The sequence below is a fragment of the Bombyx mori genome, chromosome 14 (assembly GCF_030269925.1).
Source record: "Bombyx mori chromosome 14, ASM3026992v2".
NCBI lineage: Eukaryota > Metazoa > Arthropoda > Insecta > Lepidoptera > Bombycidae > Bombyx > Bombyx mori.
Genome location: NC_085120.1, coordinates 6,024,752 through 6,049,933, shown reverse-complemented (window position 1 = coordinate 6,049,933; position 25,182 = coordinate 6,024,752). Strand labels below are relative to the sequence as shown.

At 36.9% G+C, this 25,182-nt stretch overlaps 1 protein-coding gene across 1 annotated transcript in view; it reads right to left on the bottom strand.

Annotated features, from left to right (window-relative positions):
- Positions 1-22,636, bottom strand: part of LOC101747103 (protein kibra) — an 89,285-nt gene extending 66,649 nt beyond the window's left edge. The window contains exons 1-2 of the mRNA XM_004922644.5: positions 22,211-22,636; positions 8,980-9,089 (exon numbers count right to left, since the gene is read on the bottom strand). Coding sequence (XP_004922701.2) covers positions 8,980-9,089; positions 22,211-22,338 — 238 coding nt within the window. The 5' untranslated portion in view covers positions 22,339-22,636. The remainder of the gene's footprint in view (positions 1-8,979; positions 9,090-22,210) is intronic.
- Between the last annotated feature and the right edge of the window lie 2,546 nt (positions 22,637-25,182).

Here is a 25,182-nt window from a genome sequence, read left to right as displayed (position 1 = left end):
TGCAAATGTTAATAATAATAATATACTAACCCAAACCAGAAAAGTAATAGAGACAACAAATGAAGAAACAGAAAAAGTCTCACTCAAAGTGCAATAGGGATTGCACGTTGAAATGGATATGTGGAGATATAAATTCGGTTTGTAGTCGCGCTGCTGATCGCAAAACTTGTGCCACATCTCTATGCAGAATGATAAGAAGATATTCTCTGCCTAACCCACACAACGTGGGATAAGGGCAAGCAGAATGTGACGATAGAGCCTACCCTTACGAGTGGCCAATACATTTGTAGGTGCCATAAAAGATTTAGAACTTCTATATCGAATATTCTTATTGCAGGAGCACTTAAAACGTAACTAACTACAGAAAGAATACTTATACATACATATATTAGTAATGTTCATCGTCATAAAGTTCACATAAATCTAATGAGTACCGACACTTTGCACCGTTTAATGGAGGTTAAAAAATTGATGTTATAGAACCAATCATAGAGTCACAACCAGCTGCATTCACCGGGCACTCGGTGACCGCGTGACAACCAAAGTACGAACGATCTTTCAATTATTACTCTCAATTCTGGAGCAAGCAAGGCCGGAATGATTCCATGGAGTGATTGCCGCTCACTAGTCGAAGATTAAATGACGTGTACATGCGCAGATTTGTAAAATCTACGGTCAATATCCAATATACTAAATAGTATTAAAAACCTCATAAATAATTGCATTAATTCTTTATTAACTTTAGTCTATTCTAAACATGTAAATATTCTGTGTACATTTTTTTCTGCTAATAATAATTATCTTTAAAGTAGTTAGTCTCACATATTATATGTTTGTGCTGCTCTTAAAATCAGAGATTCGCGTATGGTAAACTGACCAAATTTATTTGTATTCAGTAAATGTTTTTCTCTCTATGCACCTGTCATTTTTGTATATACTTTGACATTGGCAAAATCAATGTTTTTTTTATTTTTTTTATTGCCCTTGTAGGCTGACGAGCATACGGCCCACCTGATGGTGAGTGGTTACCGTCGCCCATGGACTTCAGCAATGCCAGGGGCAGAGCCAAGCCGCTGCCTACCGCTTAATACTCTCCACAAGCCTCGTTTGAAGAAGGACATGTCATAGTGCTCAGGAAACACCGTGGAGGGGAGCTCATTCCATAGCCGGATGGTACGTGGCAAAAAAGACCTCTGGAAACGCACTGTGGATGACCGCAGTGGCTCCAGGTAGTATGGATGAACTCTACTCCGGTGGCGGGCGGTGCGATGGTAAAAACGAGATGCCGGTATCATCTCGAACAATTCCTCAGAGCACTCCCCATGGAACATACGGTACAAAAAACGGAGGGAACCGAAGTCCCTCCGCAGACCCAGAGGTTCCAAATGTTAAAGGCGTTGGAGCCAAATTCTTATTTAAAAAAATAATAATAGTAATAATTGCATTTATAAAATATCCCGAATTTAAACTTAAATCGGAAAACGAAAACCACAGTATAAGCACGAATCGAAACCATCTTATTAATCCAAAAACCGTACAAGAATTCACTGACAAAAAACTTTCAAATAAATAAATAACAAGAAAACGAACAAACTTTAGAAGTAACATAATTCAATCAAAAGAATTAAAAAGCGAGTTCAAAGAGCTCCAAGCACACACGTAGTACTTCAATAAACACAAACAAAAAAGTAACGCATTAAATATTCATAGAGGGCTAACCGATAGTAAACAATAACAAAGTTGAAACGGACGTGTCCGAAATACAACACGTGAAACATAAAAGTGTTGACCACACGCAGCACATATTTATATATGCAAAGAGTTCAACGATTGAAGAAGATAAGATCGTAGCACCAATAAAAGGTAACGGAAGTCATTTTATTTCGAGTGTGAACAAATAACGTAACGAAAATATTTAGTTAGACGTATCTTAGAAAGGTTGAACCGGTCACCGTCCTCGTCGAACCCATCGCTTGCGACGAAGGGCTCGACGAGCGAATTAACCCATAGACACAGCCCACTGAGTTTCTCACCGGATCTTCTCAGTGGGTAGCGTTTCCGATCCGGTGGTAGATTCCGCGGAGCACTGCTCTTGCTAGGGTCAGTGTAAGCAACACTCCGGTTTGAGCCCCGTGAGCTCACCTATACACGTTAGGGCGAAGCTGAAATAACCTCTCAAGGCTATCGGCATAGGTAGGAAAAAAAGACAGGTGCTTGAACGGTGGTCCCTTTAAGTATCGATTACGTTGATATGATTATTAAATAGGTCGATATTTTTTTACCGAATCACATAACACCAACAAAATCAGCCACAACATTCGCACACATAAATTTTCTCATACTTACAAAAATATTAAAGAATGTTAAAGATCACAATGCAATGCAGTTCGCATCGAACACACCAAATGGCCAAAACATAATTTAGTTTTCTTAATTACAGAAGCTGAGCATGCCTTTAGCATACATCTATACTAATATTATAAAGAGGAAAGATTTGTTTGTTTGTTTGTTTCGAATAGGCTCCGAAACTACTGGACCGATTTGAAAAATTCTTTTTCCATTAGAAGCCGACATTGTCCCTGATGAACATAGGCTACTTTTTTTTATTTTATTTTTATTTTTTCATGTGTGTTTTAATGTTTCCGAAGCGAAGTGAGGGCGGGTCGCTAGTATTTTATATATTTGTAGTTTAAATACCAAAATCATTAAGTAAAAATCTATCAAAAGCAAGGAGAATAAATACAAAAAGCCCGCAGAAAATAGACGTGAAACGTGATCGTATATTATGATAAAATATTAATGCTTTAAACTAAATATGCAAAGTGGTGGACTCAAGTAGAAATATACATACTTATAAACGGACATTCCAAGCATTTATCGTTGAAAAAAGGAGATAATACAAAAGACACGGTACGTTTAAAAAACAAGTCTTTAAGTGCCCCTTCTTGTTTTGTGTGCGAAACATATATTTGGAAAGGCGGCAGGGTCACCTGTTGATTGAAAAGTCACTTTTTCATCCCAATGGAATTTAATTTATTTGAAGACATATCAAGTAAATAGATTTATGTATCATTTTTTTTTTTTTTATTGCTTAGATGGGTGGACGAGCTCACAGCCCACCTGGTGTTAAGTGTTTACTGGAGCCCATAGACATCTACAACGTAAATGCGCCACCCACCTCGAGATATAAGTTCTAAGGTCTCAGTATAGTTACAACGGCTGCCCCACCCTTCGAACCGAAACGCATTACTGCTTCACGGCAGAAATAGGCGGGGTGGTGGTACCTACCCGTGCGGACTCCCAAGAGGTCCTACCACTGCAATGTAGTACTGAGCTAAAATAAAACTTGCTTAAGATAAAAATGAAACACATATAATATTTCATTGATACGTTCAAAATTAATATTTAATTCACTTTCATAAATTTACGATAACTATTTCGTGTATTGGAAATTCATGTACAAATGAGGATTCAATAAACGTTTAGATATAGATACATAATTAAACATTTATTGAACGGTTCTCCGTAACCGAAAATTTAGTTTAGAATTATTTGTATTGGCATTTTTATTGACATTGACAACAGTGTAAAAAGTTATGCGCTCTCTGTTCACCATAAAGTTAATACTATTTTATTTGCCTTATTTTTAGTATATTCTCCGATTTTCGCCAGTCGGAAACTAGTTAAAACTACTGTTACAGTTTAATCTTCCATTTTTCATACAAAGTAGTAGTTTTAGAAACATCGGTAATAATAAATATAATAATGATACGCAAAGGACAATAAAAATTGCAAGCTTAATCCGTAAACGTACTTTTAACAAACCCTTATTTTCTACATAGATTTGAGTTGTCTTTTCTATTATTAATAAACGAATATTTCAATAGGTTCATTATGTGGTTAATAGTAATCGCTTTGAAAATAAACACAACTGGAATTTGTTAAACGCATTTTTTTGCATCGAGCAACAAGCTACATTAAAATAAAAATAAACAGCACCAACGACTTAATCATCGGATACTTTATGTTTTCCTGGCAACATTGTATCCAACAGGCTTCATTATACATCGAATCGCTAATGACTATTAATCGCTATAATTAGCACTTTAGTTAATACGCCCATTCCTTTACGACAGTTAATATACGACTAAGAAAAATCATTTAGAATTTTCATGCATTTTGATTTCGCTGATACGGTCAGCAATTATGTTTCTTTAAATGCAATCTTCGATAGATAGTGTCTGAGTTGATTCTTCAATTATCTTTTTTGGTGTATACTTCGATTAATTCTTTTAATATGCACGCAAGATGCTAACTTGTATCGTGCCAGTAGAGTCTACGTAATGATTCCAATTAAAATAACATTAAAAGTACGTAGGTATTAAATATGACAAGTGAACGACTATGGCACATTCTAAATGAAAGTCGAGACTAGGCATGGATCTATGAGTAACGGGAACCAACGCAATTTTTACTTTCATATGCTTAGGTACCCGGAGTGTCGCAATCGCGATCAGTGCAGCCCGATTCAATCAGTAGGCAAATTCGGAAGCGTAATCCTTAATTTACATAAACACGCGAAAATTTATAGTAAGTCTTTACTAATATATAAATCTACAGTGGTTTTTACGGATGCTCTTTTATAACTACTGAACCATGAATCCGATTGACTTGAAACTTGGTATCCATGTAGAAAATACATGTACTTAATGGATAGGCTAATATTTATATGAGTGTTGGACTTCCTACACCAGTTGCGGGGGCGTTAATGATGAGAATCTTTGTGGGGGTGAGAAATAATAATGTTAATTTTAAATGCCTAGCGAAGCGGACGGGTACAGCTAGTGTATTATAAATTTAGACACCTATCCGCGACGGCCAGCAGAGCCTATGAAGAAACTTGTTGTTTAGGGTAGGGTCAATGGTAAAAGATCTCTTGGACGAAGCCCTATGCGCTGGACTGATCAGGTGAAAGACCTTACTAAAACACCACTTAACGAATGCATGCGCCAAGCCTCAGTTCGCAAAGCATGGAGAACATCTGTCAAGGCTTTAATAAACAAGAATTCCACATGACCACGACTGCTCTGTAGAGTAACCGACTATGATGATGATTATAAATTTGAAAACTTTTTCTTTATTGTCCTTGTAGGCAAATGAGCTTAGAGGTCGCGTGATGATCAGTGGTTTCAGTGGCACATGGACGTGAGCAACGCCAATGCAATGGGCACGCCAAGGCACTACCTACCGCTAAGTACTCTACATTAATTTCACTTGAAAAAAGATATGTTATAGCGATCAGGAAACATCGGGAAGGAGAACATTCCAAATGAACTCCCTTCTTTTAAACCTAGTGTAACTTGTCCTTGCTTAAACCCTAATTTGTTTCTTTAGATCGTATTGGCTCGGTATAACTGACTGCCGAATTTAGATCAAAAGTATTTTTTTCAAACACCTTCAGCGTCTAATTTGCACGTTTCTTTCTGACAGGGTTTAATCTCAAAGAATCGTGTAAGTCGAAAAGCATAATAAAATTATAATTATTCATCTGCTACACGAAGATGAAAATTAAAGCTGTCAATGGAAAATTAAAGCAGTAATGTAACTATTCGTGCTTTTCAGAATGTCTACACAATCCACTACTGCAATGCATTGCAAACATTTCACTGGAAAGAAATATAAACGTTAAAATAATCCTAATTCTATCTCCCTGATAAATAAACGTTTGACTTGACTTTAAATTACGCGTATTTAAATTACAAATTTAACTGTATTTAAGATAGCGAACTGCTAGTTGAAATAAATAGCACCATTAGGTGCTGTAGTCAAAGTCGTTTAATTCAAAGGCTGTGTAGTAAATCGCATAGTATTTATTCCGTATTTTCTGAGGCACTAATACGTGCAATATCTAGATGCAGGTACGGTTACATCCTATTTAATATTTATATTCAAAAGATATCTATCTGAACGCTTTCAGTGTGCGGCATGAATTATTTTATAACTGCATTGAAGTTTTGATATAGACTGGAATTGAATACTCACTTGAAACGCCATTCGAGTCGATATTGAATACACTATAATATTAATAATTTTATATCTTATTAATATTTTTCAAATGTAACGGGACTCAATATATTCAACGTAACGTTCTATTTTAAATTATTTTAGCCGAACATTATGTTCCATAAAATATGGGTAATAAAATATTACAGCGAATATTAAATTATTTGTCCTTTTTTTTAATAACATGTTCGATTTTGAGGTTTATTCACGACTTAATGCTTTTGGAACCGAGACTTATAGGTGGTCATAAAATACAGCAATGCAGCAAGCATGACACGGTAAATATAAAGTGAAGAATGCGTAAATAACGGTCTCACATTGTAAACGATTGCCGCCGCGTAACTAGCGGACGTATTAAGAAAAGACAAAATTACGAATACACGCGACCATAACTCTCGCAATTTACACCAAGAACACATAAAAACTAACAAGACGATATCGAATGCGATCTCGTTCGAGTCCGTGTGTGGTCCGATGTTAAAGAAAACAAGAAAACAGCGGAAAAGCCCTACGTGCTTTCATACATAATGCATTGGAATCCGCGAGCTGGAGGTGTGAAAATGAACGAATTGAATCGATCTAAAAGATAATGATTTTTTTTTCAAACTTCAAACTTTTAAAAAAAAGCATTTTTTTTTCTTAAAATGTTTCAAAACATCGTCTTTTCGCATTAAGAGTGTACAATTTAAAAAAAATATTCAAAATTGAGTTAATATGCGGAATCATTTGGTATCATCAGTATTTTTCTCATAAACACTGCCAAAAGAACGTAGTATAGTTTTAGTTTTTTTTTAGTTAACCTATGTTTTGGCTAGTATCAACAAAATTAATACATAATTTTATCTTACTTTAAAATATAAATAATGTAACTGGTAAAAAAAATATGTTGCAACATGTTAAACCTTTAAAACACTCTCCTGTAAAATTAGTAGGTTTTGAGATTATAGTTTTAATGCGAAAAGGCGATATAATCGCATCATTTATTCTCCAACAAATTCGAATTATTCACACTTTTTAAAGGTGTTTTACTTAATTTTAATTAAGACACTAGGTAAGTTACTAGTTCTATAAAAATTAGACTTAATAATTTCGTTAACGCTAAAAAGGGGTTCAATGAAATATTGCTTCTCAATTATACTTATTTCTATGCAACCAGATAAAATTCCATCCACAATATTATTATAATTTTCTGCAATCCTTCGAATACGATTCCCACAAGTAATAAGCGCCAACATATTATGCATCCTCTAATCAATTCGACATAATATGGCAAAGTTAAATTTGCGTGAATAAACAATACGTATGCATTCCATTCATACACACGACTTATTTAGTTATTCGCGATACGATATTATGAGAATCCTTGACATTCACCGATGTTCCTTTCGTGTTTGCATAAAGAATAAGACACAGTATGCGGAATGCATCCGTGTAATATTCACATTCTGAGCCGTATGTAAAAACGAGAACTTACAACTAATATCGATCTATAACTATTTTGAAAATGTAAATATAAGATCCTTGCAATGAAATGTTGCGATACTAAATGTTTCTGAAGCCAAATCACCATTTTAAAATGTTTTTCTTGATTATTGTTTGTTTCTCTTACTACAGATTTGTCATAGCCACCCTTAAAAGGTTTTTTTTTATTGTTTATGTGGGTGGACGAGATCACATGGTGTTAAGTGGTTACTGGAGCCCATAGACATCTACAACGTAAATGCGCCACCCACCATGAGATATAAGTTCTAAGGTCTTAAGTATAGTTACAACGGCTGTCTCACCCTTCAAACAGAAACGCATTACTGCTTCACGGCAGAAATAAGCAGGGTGGTGGTACCTACCCGCGCGGACTCACAAGAGGCCCTACCACCAGGTTGCATCGATTTTGATTAAACTTACTGAATAAAATAAAACTGGTGTATATTTTATAATGGCTACGACAGAAGCCGGCGATATAACATTAAAACCACACTTTTCACAACCAAGTGCAACCAGTATATGTTGAGCCTCTGTTGTCTCGTTTAAGATCGTGAACGCAGGCATATTTAGTTATATTTGTTCTCTCAAAAAATACGTATTACTATTCGTACCCTTAAAGCGAGTTTCGGAATAATTCTCCGATATTCACGCAACAAAAGACTAGGTAGATCAATAAATAACACAGAGAAGCATCTATTGACCCGTTCCAAAATGATAAATCTAAAAGCGCTATTAAAATGCAATAAAGCCACGTCTAAACGACAAACGTACAGCCTTCACTATTTCGCAGGCTAGACATGCATCAAGCCTTTCAATAATTCATACAGTATAAATAAAGTGAGGTCTTTTATACGCCCCCCGTGTAGAAACATTTTTCACTCGACATCCCGAATGACAATAGGGACATAAATACGGACCTGTTGCAACGTACCTACACAAATAATTCATTGTGCTAAAATGAGATATTGCAATGGGAATCTGTTCAATTTGTTGTCATATCATCGGTGTGTTCCAGAAAAATCCACGTAACTTTAGGATCTGGTTATGTTACACATTAGTAAACTGAGAATCTATATCTATGCTAATATATAAATCTACAGTGGTTTTTACGGATGTTCCGTTATAACTACTGAACCATGAATCCGATTGACTTGAAACTTGGTATCCATGTAGAAAATACATGTACTTAATGGATAGGCTAATAATTTATATGAGTGTTGGACTCCCTACACCATTTTGGGGGGCGTTAATGATGAGAATCTTTGTGGGGGTGAGAAACAATAATGTTAATTTTAAATGGCCAACGAAGCGGACGGGTCCAGCTAGTATTTTTATAAGAGTTAGTAATTTTTAGTGTTCAAACGAAGGATCGCAGATATGTATTGATTTATGATTGTTAAATTTTGACAGTTAAGTGATATTGGTGCAACTTACGATTGACGTGATTAATGTAGTAGGGCCCGATCTGAGGATCGTAGGCCTCCTCCCAGCCAAGCGGCAATTCATTGCCAATGCAGTCCGCGAACGTTTGTGGCTTTGTGTATCTGAAACAATGAGATTTATTCTATTAATTCTGAGAAATATTTGACACGGAACTGACTTTGCAAACTGGGCGGCGGCATTACAGAAACGGACTGATTTATCTAGAAGTTGAAATGCGCCTTGTGTTCTACATGAGGACGCTCTAATAAAAGTCAGTAAAATATGTTACATAAGTTGAAAACTAGACGATGACCGGTTTTTTTTTTATAACGCCATATTGTTGTGTCTTTAAAGCGGTCAGTTGCCCTCAATTAAGAAAAATAGTATCATTATTCGCTAATAGATGTCGGGAAGAGTTGATTATTGAAAACACGAATAAAACAACATTTTCTGAAAATAAATCGTAGCTAGATCGATTTATCGCCCCCGAAATCCCCTGTACTACTAAACTTTATGAAAATCGTTGGAGCCGTTTCCGAGATTCAGATTATATATATATTAATATACAAGAATTGCTCGTTTAAAGGTATAAGATTAGAATTTCTACATTAAATCTACATAAAAAACCAATCTTTTATTTCTCCAGGGTTCCCACGAACGCACAGGGGCGAACCAATTAACTCGCACCGAAAACTATCATTAAATCAAAAACAAAAATGCGTACCCCTGTTATTACTACAGCTTTTCGACCGCGTAATGTCTGCTAGTTCGGTAATAGGTGATGGAGCTTCGAGTTACTGATACTCTTGTGTTTAAACTCGGGACATTATAACGATAATAATCATATTATGTAATAATTATTTTATGTACCTACTATTTATTTCTAATTCAATGAAATCATAAACAATGGTTTTACATGAAAATTCTGCTACGGGCATAGATAGATGATTTTTTTTTATTTCATTTTTTTTATTGCTTGGATGGTGGACGAGCTCACAGCCCACCTGGTGTTAAGTGGTTACTGGACCCCATAGACATCTACAACTTAAATGCGCCACCGAACTTGAGATATAAGTTCTAAGATCCCAGTATGATTACAACGGCTGCCCCACCCTTCAAATCGAAACGCATTACTGATCTTGAGTTTTTAGGTCTACTGCGGAGGCGCTCGGGCAGTTAGCAAATCCCACCCCTCCTGGCTGAACCTTTGTTCGCCCACCTGTCCTGGTAAGACTGGAAAGGCCTCCGGGCCACCAATCATCTTTCACTCATAAAAAAAAGTCTTATTCTTTAGGCCATGACGACTTCAATTAGATTAGAAATGAGAAATCGCAACCCTAATGAACTATAATTGTTGTGGATAGAGCCGGAGCACGGATCGTCAAGACGTTTTTTTTTTTCTCGATAATATGCAAGTCGTGGCGGAATAATTAGTGGCGGCCGCTGGTACAGGAGCTCGATCGCGGCAGGGCGTGGTGCGATGGCGCCAGCGACTTGCTCCACTTGACTCGTGCAAGTTACGATCATGATTCACAAGACTCGTCCAACAACAAGAAGCGAACTCTCGTTTCCGATAGTGACGAAACCGACCGGCGCGGCGGCGCGTCTCATACGCATCCCGTTTAACGGTTTTCGTGACTTTTAATAAAGCATTTATATGGTAGTCGGCTATTAAATAAAGATTCTTCGGTTAATTGCCGATTTTATGTCGAGCTTCGCGTACGCGAGTATTATTTTAGAGTTGACGTATTTTATGTGTACTTGCGTGATTCAGGGTTTCGTATTGTGAAGTTTTTACTACTATGTTTCGATTTTTATTTTCTCGTTCTCAAAATTAGGTCAACCGTAATTTCAATAATTCAAAAATAATTTCAAGCCTTGCAGTGTATGAAAAAAATTTAACTTAAACGTAATAAAGCATTTATATGGTAGTCGATTATTAAATAAGATTCTTCGGGCAATTGCCAACTTTATGTCCAGTTTCGCATACGCGAGTATTTTTTAGAGTTGATGTATTTATGTATACTTGCGTGATTCAGGGTTTCATATTATGAAGCAAGTTGTGAAGTTTCATTAATTCAATAATACATAATTTCAAGCCTTGGTGTGTATGAAAAAGTTAATTTAAACCTATTAAGGTTCAACTTTTCATTATTAATTTGTCAACTTATATTTTATACTGAATCAATTTAATTGAATAGTGGGTGGCGTCGTTGTAAAGGGCGAGCCCTGAATGGGAATTTGTGAATCCTTCCGCACGGCTACCGAATGCCGGGTAGATAGAGCGTCCATTTCAAAACACGGTCGCTCGTGAGGGGGATAGAGGGCGCGTGCTTGTGCGCATCCAATGCGGGAGCGGGACCGCGACACCCAAACCATAAGTGTAAAAGAGATAGCCCGTGAACACAATGTTGCTGCTGCATGCTCGATCGGCAAAACCTGTCCTGTCAGCGTGTTGTCAAGACGACTCGAGTTCTTGGAAACGGTGACCCGTGTCACGGAATTCCTAGCGCACACATACGACCCGACGCACACAAACTGCGTGCGCAACGTTAATGCTGATTAAATATGAGGCTTTTTTTTCTGTTTGCGAATTCACTAAAGGGAAACCTGGTAACCTAAATACAAAATCAAGGTGACCTTTGATAACGTAGGTTTGTTAAACAAGTGCTTTTGTTACTGTGCTGTTAGGTACTGTGCTGATGCTGATGATAAAGAAATTGCTGCGAACACCTCGGACATTATTTAGGCTTTCATGGCTCAGCCTTGCCGACTTCCATACGCGACGGTGACCACTTAAGATAATACGTGCCGTAATCTAGTTTGCCTTCGGCACCTATAACAAATTGAAAGCGTTAAACGCATTAGGCAATAACTACATTGTGATTGAAATATCTGAATTGTAATCTAACCGTGACAATTAAATATACATGCGTATGAGCTATGTATCTATATAGCATACAAAAATATCACGATCATATCAGTCAATTCCTTTACGTTATCAATGAAATCGTATTAGGAAAGTTTTATAAGGCAATGTTATTTGCGACACTGAAAGGTCGCATTCCATAGATATCATATTTTAGGCAAAGGATTTTTTATCTGATAACGAACGAGCACGGCGCTGCGTTGCGAAGTCTTTAATAACCTAAAACAAAGATTTTTTTTAATATTGGCATCACGCTGTTTGCGTAAAACAAAGAATTGTATAGCAGATAGTTAGAAAAATAACATAAAATCCCGCTACGACATTAAAAGCTGTTTGATTACTGGTGGTAGAACGGCGGGTAGGTACCACCACCGTGCCTATTTCTGCCGTGAAGCCGTAACGCGTTACGGTTTGAAGGGCGGGGCAGTCGTTCTATCTTTAATTGAGACCTTAAAACTTATATCTCAAGGTGGGTGGCGCAGTTACCTTGTAGATGTCTATGGCCTCCAGTAACTACTTAACACCAGGTGGGCTGTTAGCTCGTCCAACCATCTAAGCAACAAAAAAAAAAGATTATGTCAAATTGACAAATTAAAAGTGTTACAAATACCTACATCTGAATACGAAATTACTGTTTACTACCTCTAACATTGTACCCATTTTGTTATAAATACTCACTTCCTCAATTAAGACGGATATAAGGACATACGAAGTCCGCCAAAATAATTCAGGTTGCATTACTTGTTAAACAAATGAAAGATCTACATAATATTTACAAACATTGAAAATAAAAACCTACAGAACCCGCCGGCGTTAGCGTCGGTAGGTACAATTAGTATACACTTTTGACACTAACTTCTATATTAAGACGTTTTTCTTATTTTAAAACGTTTTTGTTCATCGTCTTATCCTATTGTCCTTTCATAACCTCATTTGTTATTTTATAACAAGCAAACAAGTTTTTATTATTGGACGGTCAAACGAAACCGCAGTTGTAAAATTCCACACTTAAGGATTTACTTGAAATTCGAAACAGCACTAAATGATGCAACAAAGTAGTTGTAAAAAAAAAACATGGTATCGATTAATGAAAAAACCTTAGCAGACGCATTAATACTATTTTTCTGGAAATCGTATTTTTCTCATCGACTTACTTTAGTAGTTTTATGATTTTAGACAAGGGATAGTATTAATACTAGTACCTAATGACGCTTGCCTATATTAACTCAAAATGTTATGATTAAAAAAGGTTTGATTGAAATGAGTCATCGGTCGAGTTAAAATCTTACTGTATTGCAATGCCATCTATTGATTCTCGTTAAAATTAAATTCCGATTGCGCTCAAACCGTGCGAGTGGATTACGTTACTTTCATGCGTCTCATTGTTCCTCAAACTTTATCAATATGTAGTTGTAACTCTTCCATTTTCATTATATTTATGGAGTTCTTTTTTTTTTATTGCCCTTGTAGGCAGACGAGCATACGGTCCACCTGATGGTGAGTGGTTACCGTCGCCCTTGGATTTCAGCAATGCCAAGGGCAGAGCCAAGTCGCTACCTACCGTTAAAATTCAATGCATATACAGCGTTTCATAGGCTGGGTTTGTCAATTAGGTACTACTACATTATTATTACAAAAACAACTCAGTTATATCCTATCCTCAAATTTGTGATGCAGTTCGTAAGCACTCCTCGTTTTCATTCGAAAATGGCGCGTCAGAAGGCCAATGTACCGTCAGTCAGAATCCGCAAATAGCACGGAGAAGGTTGCTGCCCGGTTTGGAATATTTTGCTAAATGCCCCTGCAGAATTCACGCCTTGACTTAGATGCCCTTCATGTCTCTCGTTTCTTGAAGGTAATACGTTTAAATTTATGTACGCATTCCATAGATGCGGCTGAGAAACTGGACAGTGAGAACGTGTATAACTCGATAAGTGATCATGGCTTGTTAGCTCTGTCACTAATCCTTTGTCATACTTATATTAAAATATATACGTTAGCTAATTGGATTTTCATCTAAATGTTTGATCCAATAACATATAATATAAATTTTGTGACCAAATCCTGGATTACGACAAACATGGAGCACGTCTGGTCGGAGTCGGTGCCACGCTGTCTCACACATATCGGTCGACCGACAGACGGACACGCACACCTAACTAATGCTCTATAAATACCGCCAGGGAAATATTTTAATCCGGATGGCCCGTTTAATGTACATTCCATGGACTTCGGAACATTCTCGACTTTTTGGTTTTTTTTCGTTTCACTCGATCACTCCAGAAGAGGGCAACGTCCCAGTTAAATTTTAGTTCAGTGTAAGACAATCTGTCATACGAAACTGTGTCAATAGTCACGGTTAAGGATAATAATGTTAGGTGAACAGCCTGGGCCTTCCAATGACTAAATACTTACCACATGATATCACTTAAAACAATACATCTACTTACGGAACGATAAACGCACTAGTCTCACATAGGCGGAGATTATAATCTTGGTGATGTCCAAAATAGGAGAGGTGTTAAGGGTCAATGTGATTTCCTCGCGCATACCAAACCGCTGACGTGTAGTATAATAACGCACTTAAAATCAAATTATATACACGGGCTGCAATGGATTCGTCGAAGCACGACGACCGGATGATCCGATACGTGGACATAAAACTCTGAGGCGAACATTAAAAGGAGTCGCACATGTAAACATTCTTCGGGGCTTGCGTCATGTCCAATCACCGAATTTATCAGCCAAATTGCAGTGATCGTTCGAAAGTGGTAATTATGTGGCGTTGGTAAACGCACAACCGGGCAGCAAATGTGATGCTATGACGTCACGTTATTCGATCATTAACAAACGACATTCCGACGGCTAGTGTGAGCCGTGTTGTTGAGAAGCATGTCACGTCATACGTCCAAGGTCTCAGGCGCGTCTTGGGATTTGAAAATGTTGTCAACTAAAGCGCGTCAAGTGTTTCAATGAAACCACAGAGGTTTATTTTCTTTTTTAAATCCTGTGCTCCCATTAATTTTATATGAGTTATTATTATCCCAACACATTGAACATCAGAGCAAACTGAATTCCGAACGTAAATTAATTCAGGCTCAAGTAGGTACGCGCTTACTAACGCGAGCTAGAATCGATTGAATTGAATTTGGCGTCGTCTTAGAATGTTGCACGCTGTCTGTAGAAGTGACGGACGGACGGACAGCGAGTTGCATAAACATTGAATATATAGGGTTTCCGTTTGAATCACGCCGCATACCGGGCGCCTTCGTCACGCCAGCAAGCGGCGCGTGCGACACAATATTATGACTATCACGACTTTACTCAATATTCGATAACACGACAGACTCAGACAATCTATATGAATAACACGCATTCATCAGCGTCTTCATTATTATTTCCATATGGAAATGTAGGTAATACAAACAGTTAATTATAGTAATCTTGTAACACAACAATGAGCACTCTCTCGCACGTCGTAAGGTCTATAATTGACTACTAAATACACGCTCAGGGCAGAAGAAAACGATAAGAAACTCAAAAAGACCCTCAGTTTCAAAATAAATTAACTTAATAGAATTAAAGTGTATCGATATCAATGGAAATACAATTTCAAATAAAACTCTAATGATATAGGTATGTATTTTTAATTCGGCAGAACCTAAATGTTAATGAACACTTCTTTCAAATGTTTTCTAATCCTAAAAATGAATTCAAATTAAAATAAACTTTAACAACAATTATCATTAGCCATCAAAATCATTAGTCAAAATGTTCCAGGCGATAAAAATATTGAATTATATTAATAATAATTACTTACTCGAATTCCATAATTTGCGGGAAATGTTGCTATACTCTATATACAAGTTTGTAACGTTTGCAGTAAAACTCAGACTGCACAAATGATACTTTCCCAATGGTAGTATTGTAGAAAGTCAGTTACTATGTACTACACAGTGATGCCATTCGCAAACCGGAAAATTATGATTAAACACGATTCAAACGGGTCATCATCAATGTCCAAGCAAATGAATGGAAAACGCATACATACATACGCGAATGTTTCTTCAACAACAAAAACTTCCTCAATCCTATTGTTTCGATTTCGAACGGACCAGTTCCAACTAAATGTTAATGACAAGGTTTTTTTTTTTTCAAACATTCACTCATTTAGCACTGGAATTTCAACGTAATTTAAGAGCAAAATGATGTTGGAGTATTACAATCGATCGGTGTCTATAGGGTCACAAATTTCGTAATGAATTTGCTAGTGTGCCTACGAAACGAGGCAGCAGCGAGTACCTACTTATTTGAATGAAATATTATACGGCCAATGTTGTCGCATACTTTTGCCCACGCCCAAACAACATTTGTGACAATTTGTACTTACATTAACATTTGAAATGAAGGATTTATGCTCTGACCTTCCATGTTGCCTGAAAAAACCTGATTGTTTAATTGTTTTAATGACTACGTTTGAGAAATTACATATAAACTTTAAAGTAGGCAAGTAATTAAAATACATTCGGCTTTGAATAATCACTAACTCATTTTATTAAGTCTGTTTAAATAGTTGTAAATTAGCTCGCCCTATCTCGTTTGAAAATAGAACCGTAGTTGTTGGCGCTAGCTTTAAAATGTCACTTATTGCCTTCTTGCGCATTAGTACTGTTTTATTTAACGGGTGCTAGCTACCTTCCTTTTTGAACAAAGAGTTCCCAAAATTTGTAATAAAAGCAATTGAAATATACAAACATAGCTTTAGGTTTAGCTAGTGGAATCGAGCAGTAGGTTTAGTAAAAAAAAATGGATTCAAGAAAGTCATTCGAGATCTTGAATGTCGGCACCGGTCGTCTAATTCCCGAGGTGACACTCAAAAACGGTCTTAGAAGAGGAATAGATTTCTCTGCTAACAACACCCTGTAGTCTACTTGTTACTATGGCGCTCGCAAATACCCGAAAATCACTAAAAATAAAAAGTCCACTTTATTTGGAAACCATTAAATAATGTAAATAGCCGCAAATGTTTAAACCAATTTATGACCCTTATTAAATTATTTTAAGACTAATTTCGTTTCAAAATGAACTTTCTTTAATGGATATACAACAACAACAGCGAATAATATCGTTTATTGGACACTTTTAAGCCGCATAGCGGTAAAGAATCGATTTTTTCGTCATACCAATTCGAATCGCACGTTTTACTGTGGACATTAAACAGTCACAAACCTTTACGGATAGGAAACGTTAAATAGGCAACATTCTTTAGTAGACGACGTCTGGGCGTCCTCCGGCGGTTAATCAAATAGTCTTATGCAAATCAAGCAAATACTTATTCGAGTTTATGACCAGTGGACTATCGTATCGACGATTTATCAACAGTCCGTACATGGACGGGCAAACGCAAACAAATTCCATCTTAACATTCCGAAGCTCGCTGTGTCGACACAAGATATTTTGTAAGTTTATCGTGCCAACTTTTTATCGGGTGGTTGTGGTACGGCACGCATTAAACTTACACGGCCAGCAGAGCGCTAATGTACAAAAAAGCAACAACAACAATAAAGAAACGTCTTGTGTTATAAATGTAATGAAAAAGTCGTTGGCAGTATGTAAACAACTACTATATGACAATGACGACAAGCAAGATAAGCGTGGAATGCCAATTTCGATTAGAAACGAGAGCAGTACGACTTTTATCGCCTACTTATGTAGATAAATTTAAAACATGCATATTTTCAAACCAATTTTCAGTATAACGACTAAGATAACATATTTTATTTTAATTCAATTTACAATTCGAATCAATTTTTAAAACATTTACGTTTAGTTTTAATTGTGTATTATTCTTCGCATTCATAGCTTTATTTTGTAGTGGATTTCGTTTCGTATTAATATTTTTCGTGATTCCAATCACGTAGGTATTTATTTTAATCTATACACAGAGTTTCGAAACATTTCCTAATTTATCAACATAATCATTTCACAAATAATGAATGATACATCAGAAATAATACTATACATTAAACGACGACTTATGATCTAAGCAGCGTTATATCAGAATAAATTTGACGACCGAAATCGAGCTTACCATATTATATCTTTCGTAAACCAGTATATTAATATTTACCACACGAATTATAAGCGAGACAGTAACGATTTGATAGTGAAAATCTATGGCGTGTTAACTTCGATTATATAACGCATGACTATATACGTACATAATCAAATTTAAAAACGTGTTAATATGAAAATACATCCGGCGAATGTTAGTAGCGTTTGACGATTGAGCGGAGCCGACACGCGTCTAGACTCTAGTCGTAGAAAATCACCAAGGACATATTTATTTGAGTGGAATGCGTAGAATAAACAATGTACGGTATTTCTCGTTCGTTCGCCGCCATTCGCCGCACCCTGCAATATCTCTGCGACGTTTGACCGAACCATAAAAACTAAACATTAAATACATTTCAGTAAACTTTATGATAATTCCACAAAGTACTCTGACTATGTTAATTAGGTATTTCACCATACTTTATATCTTACCAGAAATAAACTTAATTATTTTTTTATTGCATAAATGGGTGAACGAGCTCACAGCTCACCTGGTGTTAAGTGGTTACCGGAGCCCATAGACATCCACAACGTAAATTCCGCAACCCACCTTGAGATATGAGTTCTAAGGTCTCAGTATAGTTGCAACGGCTGCCCCACCCTTAAAACCGAAACGCATTACTGCTTCACGGCAGAAATCGTCAGGGTGGTGGTACCTACCCGTGCGGACTCACAAGAGGTCCTACAACCAGTAGAAAAAATATAAATACAAATATACTAAATAATCTATATACATATATGAAAATGAATTGCTGTTCGTTAGTCTCGCTAAAACTCGTGAATGGCTGAACCGATTTGGCTAATTTTGGTCTTGAATTATTTGTGGAAGTCCAGAGAAGGTTTAAAAGGTAGATAAATATGAAAATGGTCGAAATTAAATGAAAATAACAATTGCGTTTTCCCTTTGATGTGTCCCCCGTCGGACGGATTCCTTTTGTTTGTTTTAAGTTTATTTTATACAAAAGTTTAGGTATTTTATTTATCGATTGAGGCACTACGAAGTCTGCCGGGTCAGCTAGTAGTAAATACAAATGGTTATTTCAATACAACGTAATGATATACACACAATGAAACTAAGAAATAGACATGTATCTTTGCTTCTAATGAAAATGCTTGGCAGTAAAATGCCCAGCCCGGTTTATATATTACGTTACGCTTGGAAGACCCGAGGATTGTCTTAAGCGTGGGAAGTACACACTCCAGTTACACGATCTCGTGTATATACCAAATTACGACTTAATTGAAAAGATTAATAATACCTACAACGATTTTAATGTGATCATTGCCCGTCTGTATCCCATTTTTATTCTATCAACCATCCAAATAAATGAGAAACCTGTATAATAGATATGATTTCGCGAAACTGGTCACACAAGAAAAATATACCATTTAATTTACTATCGAGACATCCATACGGCGATCGTAAATTACATTATTGCATTCCATTTGAATGTCCCCTTGTGGATCCCACATGTGCGTATCAACTACATGCAGATTTCACTCGTAATGTGGAATTATGAGCTATCAACAGAATGCAATGCGTCGGTATGTGAAGCTCTAGCTACGTACGTACCTAGCGAAACCGCATTCAACCGATACAATTAAGGTAATAAACACCGGCGAATGACGGTATTTAAGTCCCCACTCGCTCCTTAATGGACGCTATCATTGTCTTCCCTGTTCCCGCAATCAGTTTTTCCTACTCACAATACGTAGCCGTGAACCTTCTGTATAATCTAGTTTTTGCTGTTACGCCCCTCCTCATCTAGTTACAGCATACCTACGTGTCACACTTGTCTTGCCGTATCTGCGAAAACCGCAGAATACACATTCGCACGCAACTCGTTAATACGAAGGCGTTTGATGATTTTCGAACAGGGACGCGACGCTATAAAGATTTTTATCTCATTAAAACGGTCGCGTATTGAAAATTCAAGGGCGATTATTTCGTTATAAACGACAGTCGGCCCGACTCCGAAGCGAGACTTACATGTGCCTGGAAATTGCTCGTTCTAGCGAGCCAACATTCTTGAGGTAGGTAGATAATTGCATTCCGACAAAAGTACGCGGGGCATTTAACTGCGTAACGGACGTGAGGGAGCATTTTTCATAGTATTACGTTTAAGTTGAACGTATAAGGTTAATAACGTCGTATGCGCAAGACTTGGCCGGTTTATTTTTAGAATTAATAAATTGGTTTAGTGGCTCGGTTTATTGTGTGCGCGTTTCGCACATGTATGCATGTAGACCGAGTGACATCCGCGGTGGCTTCGCTGAGCGCGCTGAATTCTAGGTCAATTTTGACTGTCGTTGCTCTTTTACCCATCCACTTAGCATTCTTTTTAAAACAATACGTTAAGTAGGTGGTGCCGTGTCGTTTCGTCTATTGAAAAGAATTGCTATAACATTCACGAAAACTGAGGCAAAATTCAGACAAAAAAAATCGATTATCGCGCAAATGCGACTCGGCGTTCAAATATGCGAATCTGATAAAATTCAATTACAAATAAACAAAAAAAAAGAAAAAGAATTACGATATGCTAAGTTGGTTACCACGTCTCGAATGTCGTTCTGTAATGTAGACCGCGCGGAATGCAATTCGCCAAAACGTTCAATAAAAATGCAACTTTATGTTTCCTGTGTCCGCAACGAATTTTATCGTGATGTCAATGTACCTCGGTATACCTACTTACATATAATATATGTCTAACCCTGATCCTCATTAATTTAAGCGTTCCTTTTCTATTGACATTACAACACAAATAAATATATTTTAATGCAGTACAACTATAGTAGGCATTTGCAGGATAAAATTGATATTAGATACTCTTTAAGGTACCTCAAACACCTTCTTATTTGTGCTGACAATGTAATGCAGTTTCTATCGTTTTTAACAATTAAAAAAATGTTTGTCTGTTATTATGAAAAGTGAATATAATTTTGTTCTATCAAAGTTTTGATGGTTTGACTAGGTGCACCCGCAGGTCCACCTGAGTTAAATTTCAATAAATAATATGAACAAACTTTCATTACTGGCTCACTTTACAATAGTCTGCATTTACTCTTAATTTGATTTCTCTGGCTTCTATTATTCTTGTCAAATCTTCTAATGTAGATTCAAATTTTAAGGCGAATAATAGGCTTACATACCATCAAAAGTTCAAACATCAAAGTCAGCGGTTACGTAGTTTTTGCGTAATTCACGAACAAATGAAAATCGTTTATTTAAGGTCAAGTCAAGACACCATAGAAATATCGTTTTTTTTTTTGTATATGTATAGAAAAATCGATGTAAGCATGTCATTGTATCTATCGATAGATCGATGTAAGCATCGTCAAGAGCAATATTTTAAGACAATTTATTAATGTAACTCGTCAGGTATGTATGTATATTATACCCATAACAGCCACGAAGAATAGTAGCAGACTTGATCGGTATTTAATAGGGATGTGTTGTGCAGCACCTGCACTTCGACGTCGTTGTGAAGGGGGTGTGGGGAAACGGCAGTGGGGTACGCGGGGGTATGCAGCTTTAGAAAGGCGCGACCATCGCCGCAGGCCCGGGCCGCATTCTACGGCCTGTCATTCACACCGCGCGACTTGCCTATGCATTGCATTCCATCTCCCACCGCGTACTCCACGCACTGCCCTCATAGGAACACACGCACACTACACCACTACCTGACACTCCTAGTTCTAACGAACCACTTTCGTTCGAATTATCATCAACAAAATATTTTGTTGTACCAACCGTTTAGCTAAATGTAAATAATGTTAATGTGGATTAGGCCAGTGGCCTAATTTAAGCGTTTTTGTTAAAAGTCTGTTCACATGTCCTCAGAATACAACAAAGAGTTAACACAAATTCCAAAGGATAACAAATGATAACCATAATTTGTGTTAAACTCATTTGTTGTCACTGAATTGTGGAATGTCGTGTGAAATCGAGGTTATTGCGCATTCTCTTCACTAGAGCGCAGTAGCGTCGCGACGAGAATACAGTTTGTTTTTCATGATTTATTCTATTTTAGAGCTATTATTAACACTTCTAGCTTCTCTACCATTCAGTGCACCTTTCGGCCCTTTGATCAGTACTCTAAAATGTTTCATCCTAATGTAGAAAACATTATAAATCACATTGGAATGTAAAGTTTTGACATGGGGCTCTTACGGGTTAACACTTCTCTTTGGGAAACTTACCTGTCTCGCGGGTCGATCCACGTCGTTTTTCTGTTGTTATGATCGATGAAATAAAGTTTTCCGTCAAAGTCCCTTGCATAATCCCATCCGTCGGGCAAGGGCATCTCACCGTTTCGTCTCCTTGGCATATTTCACTGATTAAATCCATTCAAACGAGTAACGAAGCACACTCGCGAACTAGCTACACGGCCATGTTGAATACCTCATTACGAGGTGTGACGTCACGCGGGATCAGCCAATGGCGGCGAAGGGTCCCCACGATGGAATGCGGCGCGTACACGAGAGCGAACACACGAAGCGGTTCCGTACGTCACTCGAACGACAATAACAACGCTAACGACCGCACCACGCGAGCCCGCGGCGCTGACTGAACCCCACCGCCGCGCCGCGCCGCCACGTTATCACAGCGCATGATAATATTCACTACCAGAAGGTAACTCCTGGTGGTTAGATGCATTCCTTAACCACCTATTGTTTACATTACATGGTCTACTACCGTCTGATACAACGTACGCGACGCGGATACTGCAAAGCCAGCTCGCTGTATGCTAAAAGTACGTGTGTATTTGCAGTGTACCCATTGAATCTATTTACGATTCTACTGTATAAATATGTTTACTCGAGTATGTATGTATAGACTATATACAATGCATTCCGTACCGTAGATTTGAGATACTTACAATACACTGGTATCTACAAGTTTAAACATGATTTAAATACCTGCCTATTTTATAGGTGTAATACCAACATAAAAAACGTAAAATTCTGATTATGATGCATACATTAAAGCAAAATACATTTATTCTTAATAGCTTGACGACTGTCACGTAAAAAGGTTTCCAGTAAACAGGATAATGATGAAGGTCCACAGCTCATTACATTACCTACATAATTTTGTTCATCAAATTGACCGTGGAGATTGGAATAGAGACTCTGTTCAAGCCTAGAATCCTCAGAGCTGTGAAAATGTAGATTACGTTTTACTGTGGTTTTATTTTTTAATTTGATTTTATAGAACATTCAAGTTTTTATTTTTTATTTTAAAGCTACCCAGAAAATTTCGTTGAAAATGATGCTAATATTTTTTACACGTCGTGAAATTTTGAAATGTGTTGAATACATTCGTTTGTTTTGGTTCCAATCGGCTTTTTTACTGTCACGCTATGAGAATTGCATGTGGAATGTAAAACTAATGGAATAATATCCAATTCTGTACCGTACTTATATAAAAATAATATGTATAAGTGTAGGTATCTTCGGCAGACGAGTAAGCCATGACGATTTATGGCGATGACCTCAACAACACTAAAACTGCCATACCTTGTTACCTCTGCTAAAACTAAAAACAGTGGTAAGTACGGATCCTCAAAAGTATAATAGTTTAATAATAATTATGAAAGCGGTAGTTACCGTAGGTACTTATGGACGCAGAGGGGCTGCACCTTCTTTTCTTTTTTTAGCACCCTTGTAGGCAGACGGGCATACAGCCTACCTGATGGTGAGTAGTTAGCGTCGCTCACATATTTCAGCAATTCCTGGGGCAGAGTCAAGTCGCTGCCTACCGTTAAGTACTTTCCATAAGTGTCGTTTGAATAATTCATGATATCAGAGGTAAGAATAGTATAATAAATGAATATGATTTTTTGATTATATAGATGGGTGTACGAGCTCATGGGTAACTTGGTATGAAGTGGTCATCAGAGCCCATAGACATTAACAACTTAAATCCTACCATCAACTTTGAGGAATGAGTTCTAAATCTCAGTCTTTACAGTACAACGGCTGACGCACCCTTCAAACCGAAACGCATTACTGCTGTATGGCAGAAATAACATTCTCAAAATGCTATCAAACGTATAATAATAATTTTAAATTGTTTCGTTAAATAACGATCACCGATTTAATTGATCGATAATCTTTTTCCAATACAATGAAAACTATGCTCGTTCTATGTATGTTGGGAGTTTTAGAAATGATAATCATTTTTTAGAACCAGAATTAGAAAATTTTTTTTAGATACCATGCTACAAATACTGAAGTTACGACCAAACCCTACGATTCCTTGAGATGGAGAGGATTTCAAAGCGGTTCCTAATACTCAATAGACAGCCTATGTTTGGAAAATAAGCTTATAAAGTTTACGTATTAATTTCTTTCGCCTTAAAGCGTCATTACCATAGACCTATATAGTAGGGACACGACATATTGTTCTATACGTACAATTGCTTTTATAAATAGCACCCATTTTGAAGGCATACACATAAACATATATCTATCTTGTTCTTACTCAGCACTTTAACTCGCAGGAAAATAATATAACAGTATTTCAGTGCGTACAGAAAATTAAACATGAATATACGTAAATGTCTAATGAGGCTGAAAATCCGCCATGTGTAGCGCACCAAATGTCATTGTCACGTCAGTTCGGCGTCTGTTTTGGGATGTACATTATTTATTGACTTTGATATCGATTTAATATGATTACCTATATAAAATTTCTTATTTTATCATGCTTAAAACATACAAAAATAATAATTAAAACATATTTTATATAGGATCTCAAGAAAGTTGATGCCCCAAAACTATTATCTATATATATTTAAATTCATTATGAAGCCCTCATCCGAAAATTTTTTCGGTCGGAATCTATTGATCATGACACTAATCATAAATACCTCTTAATAAAATATGTCATCAAAACATATTTAGACATTCTGTATAGATATTTCGGGAAAAGGCAAAGGGAAAACCATTTGAATCACTCTCAAGTGAGAGTGATTCAAATGGTGCGGCGCACCTTCCTTGAGGTGCGCTGCAGTAGTGTGTTACGGACTTTAGAGTCAGCAAAACAATTAAAATAGATTGTAATAGTCTAAAAAAAACACGTACTCAAAATACGATAACATTTAGCATGCTAGAAATGGGCAGATGGCACTGTACTACGCAATATCTTTATGTTTTGCGGCAAACGA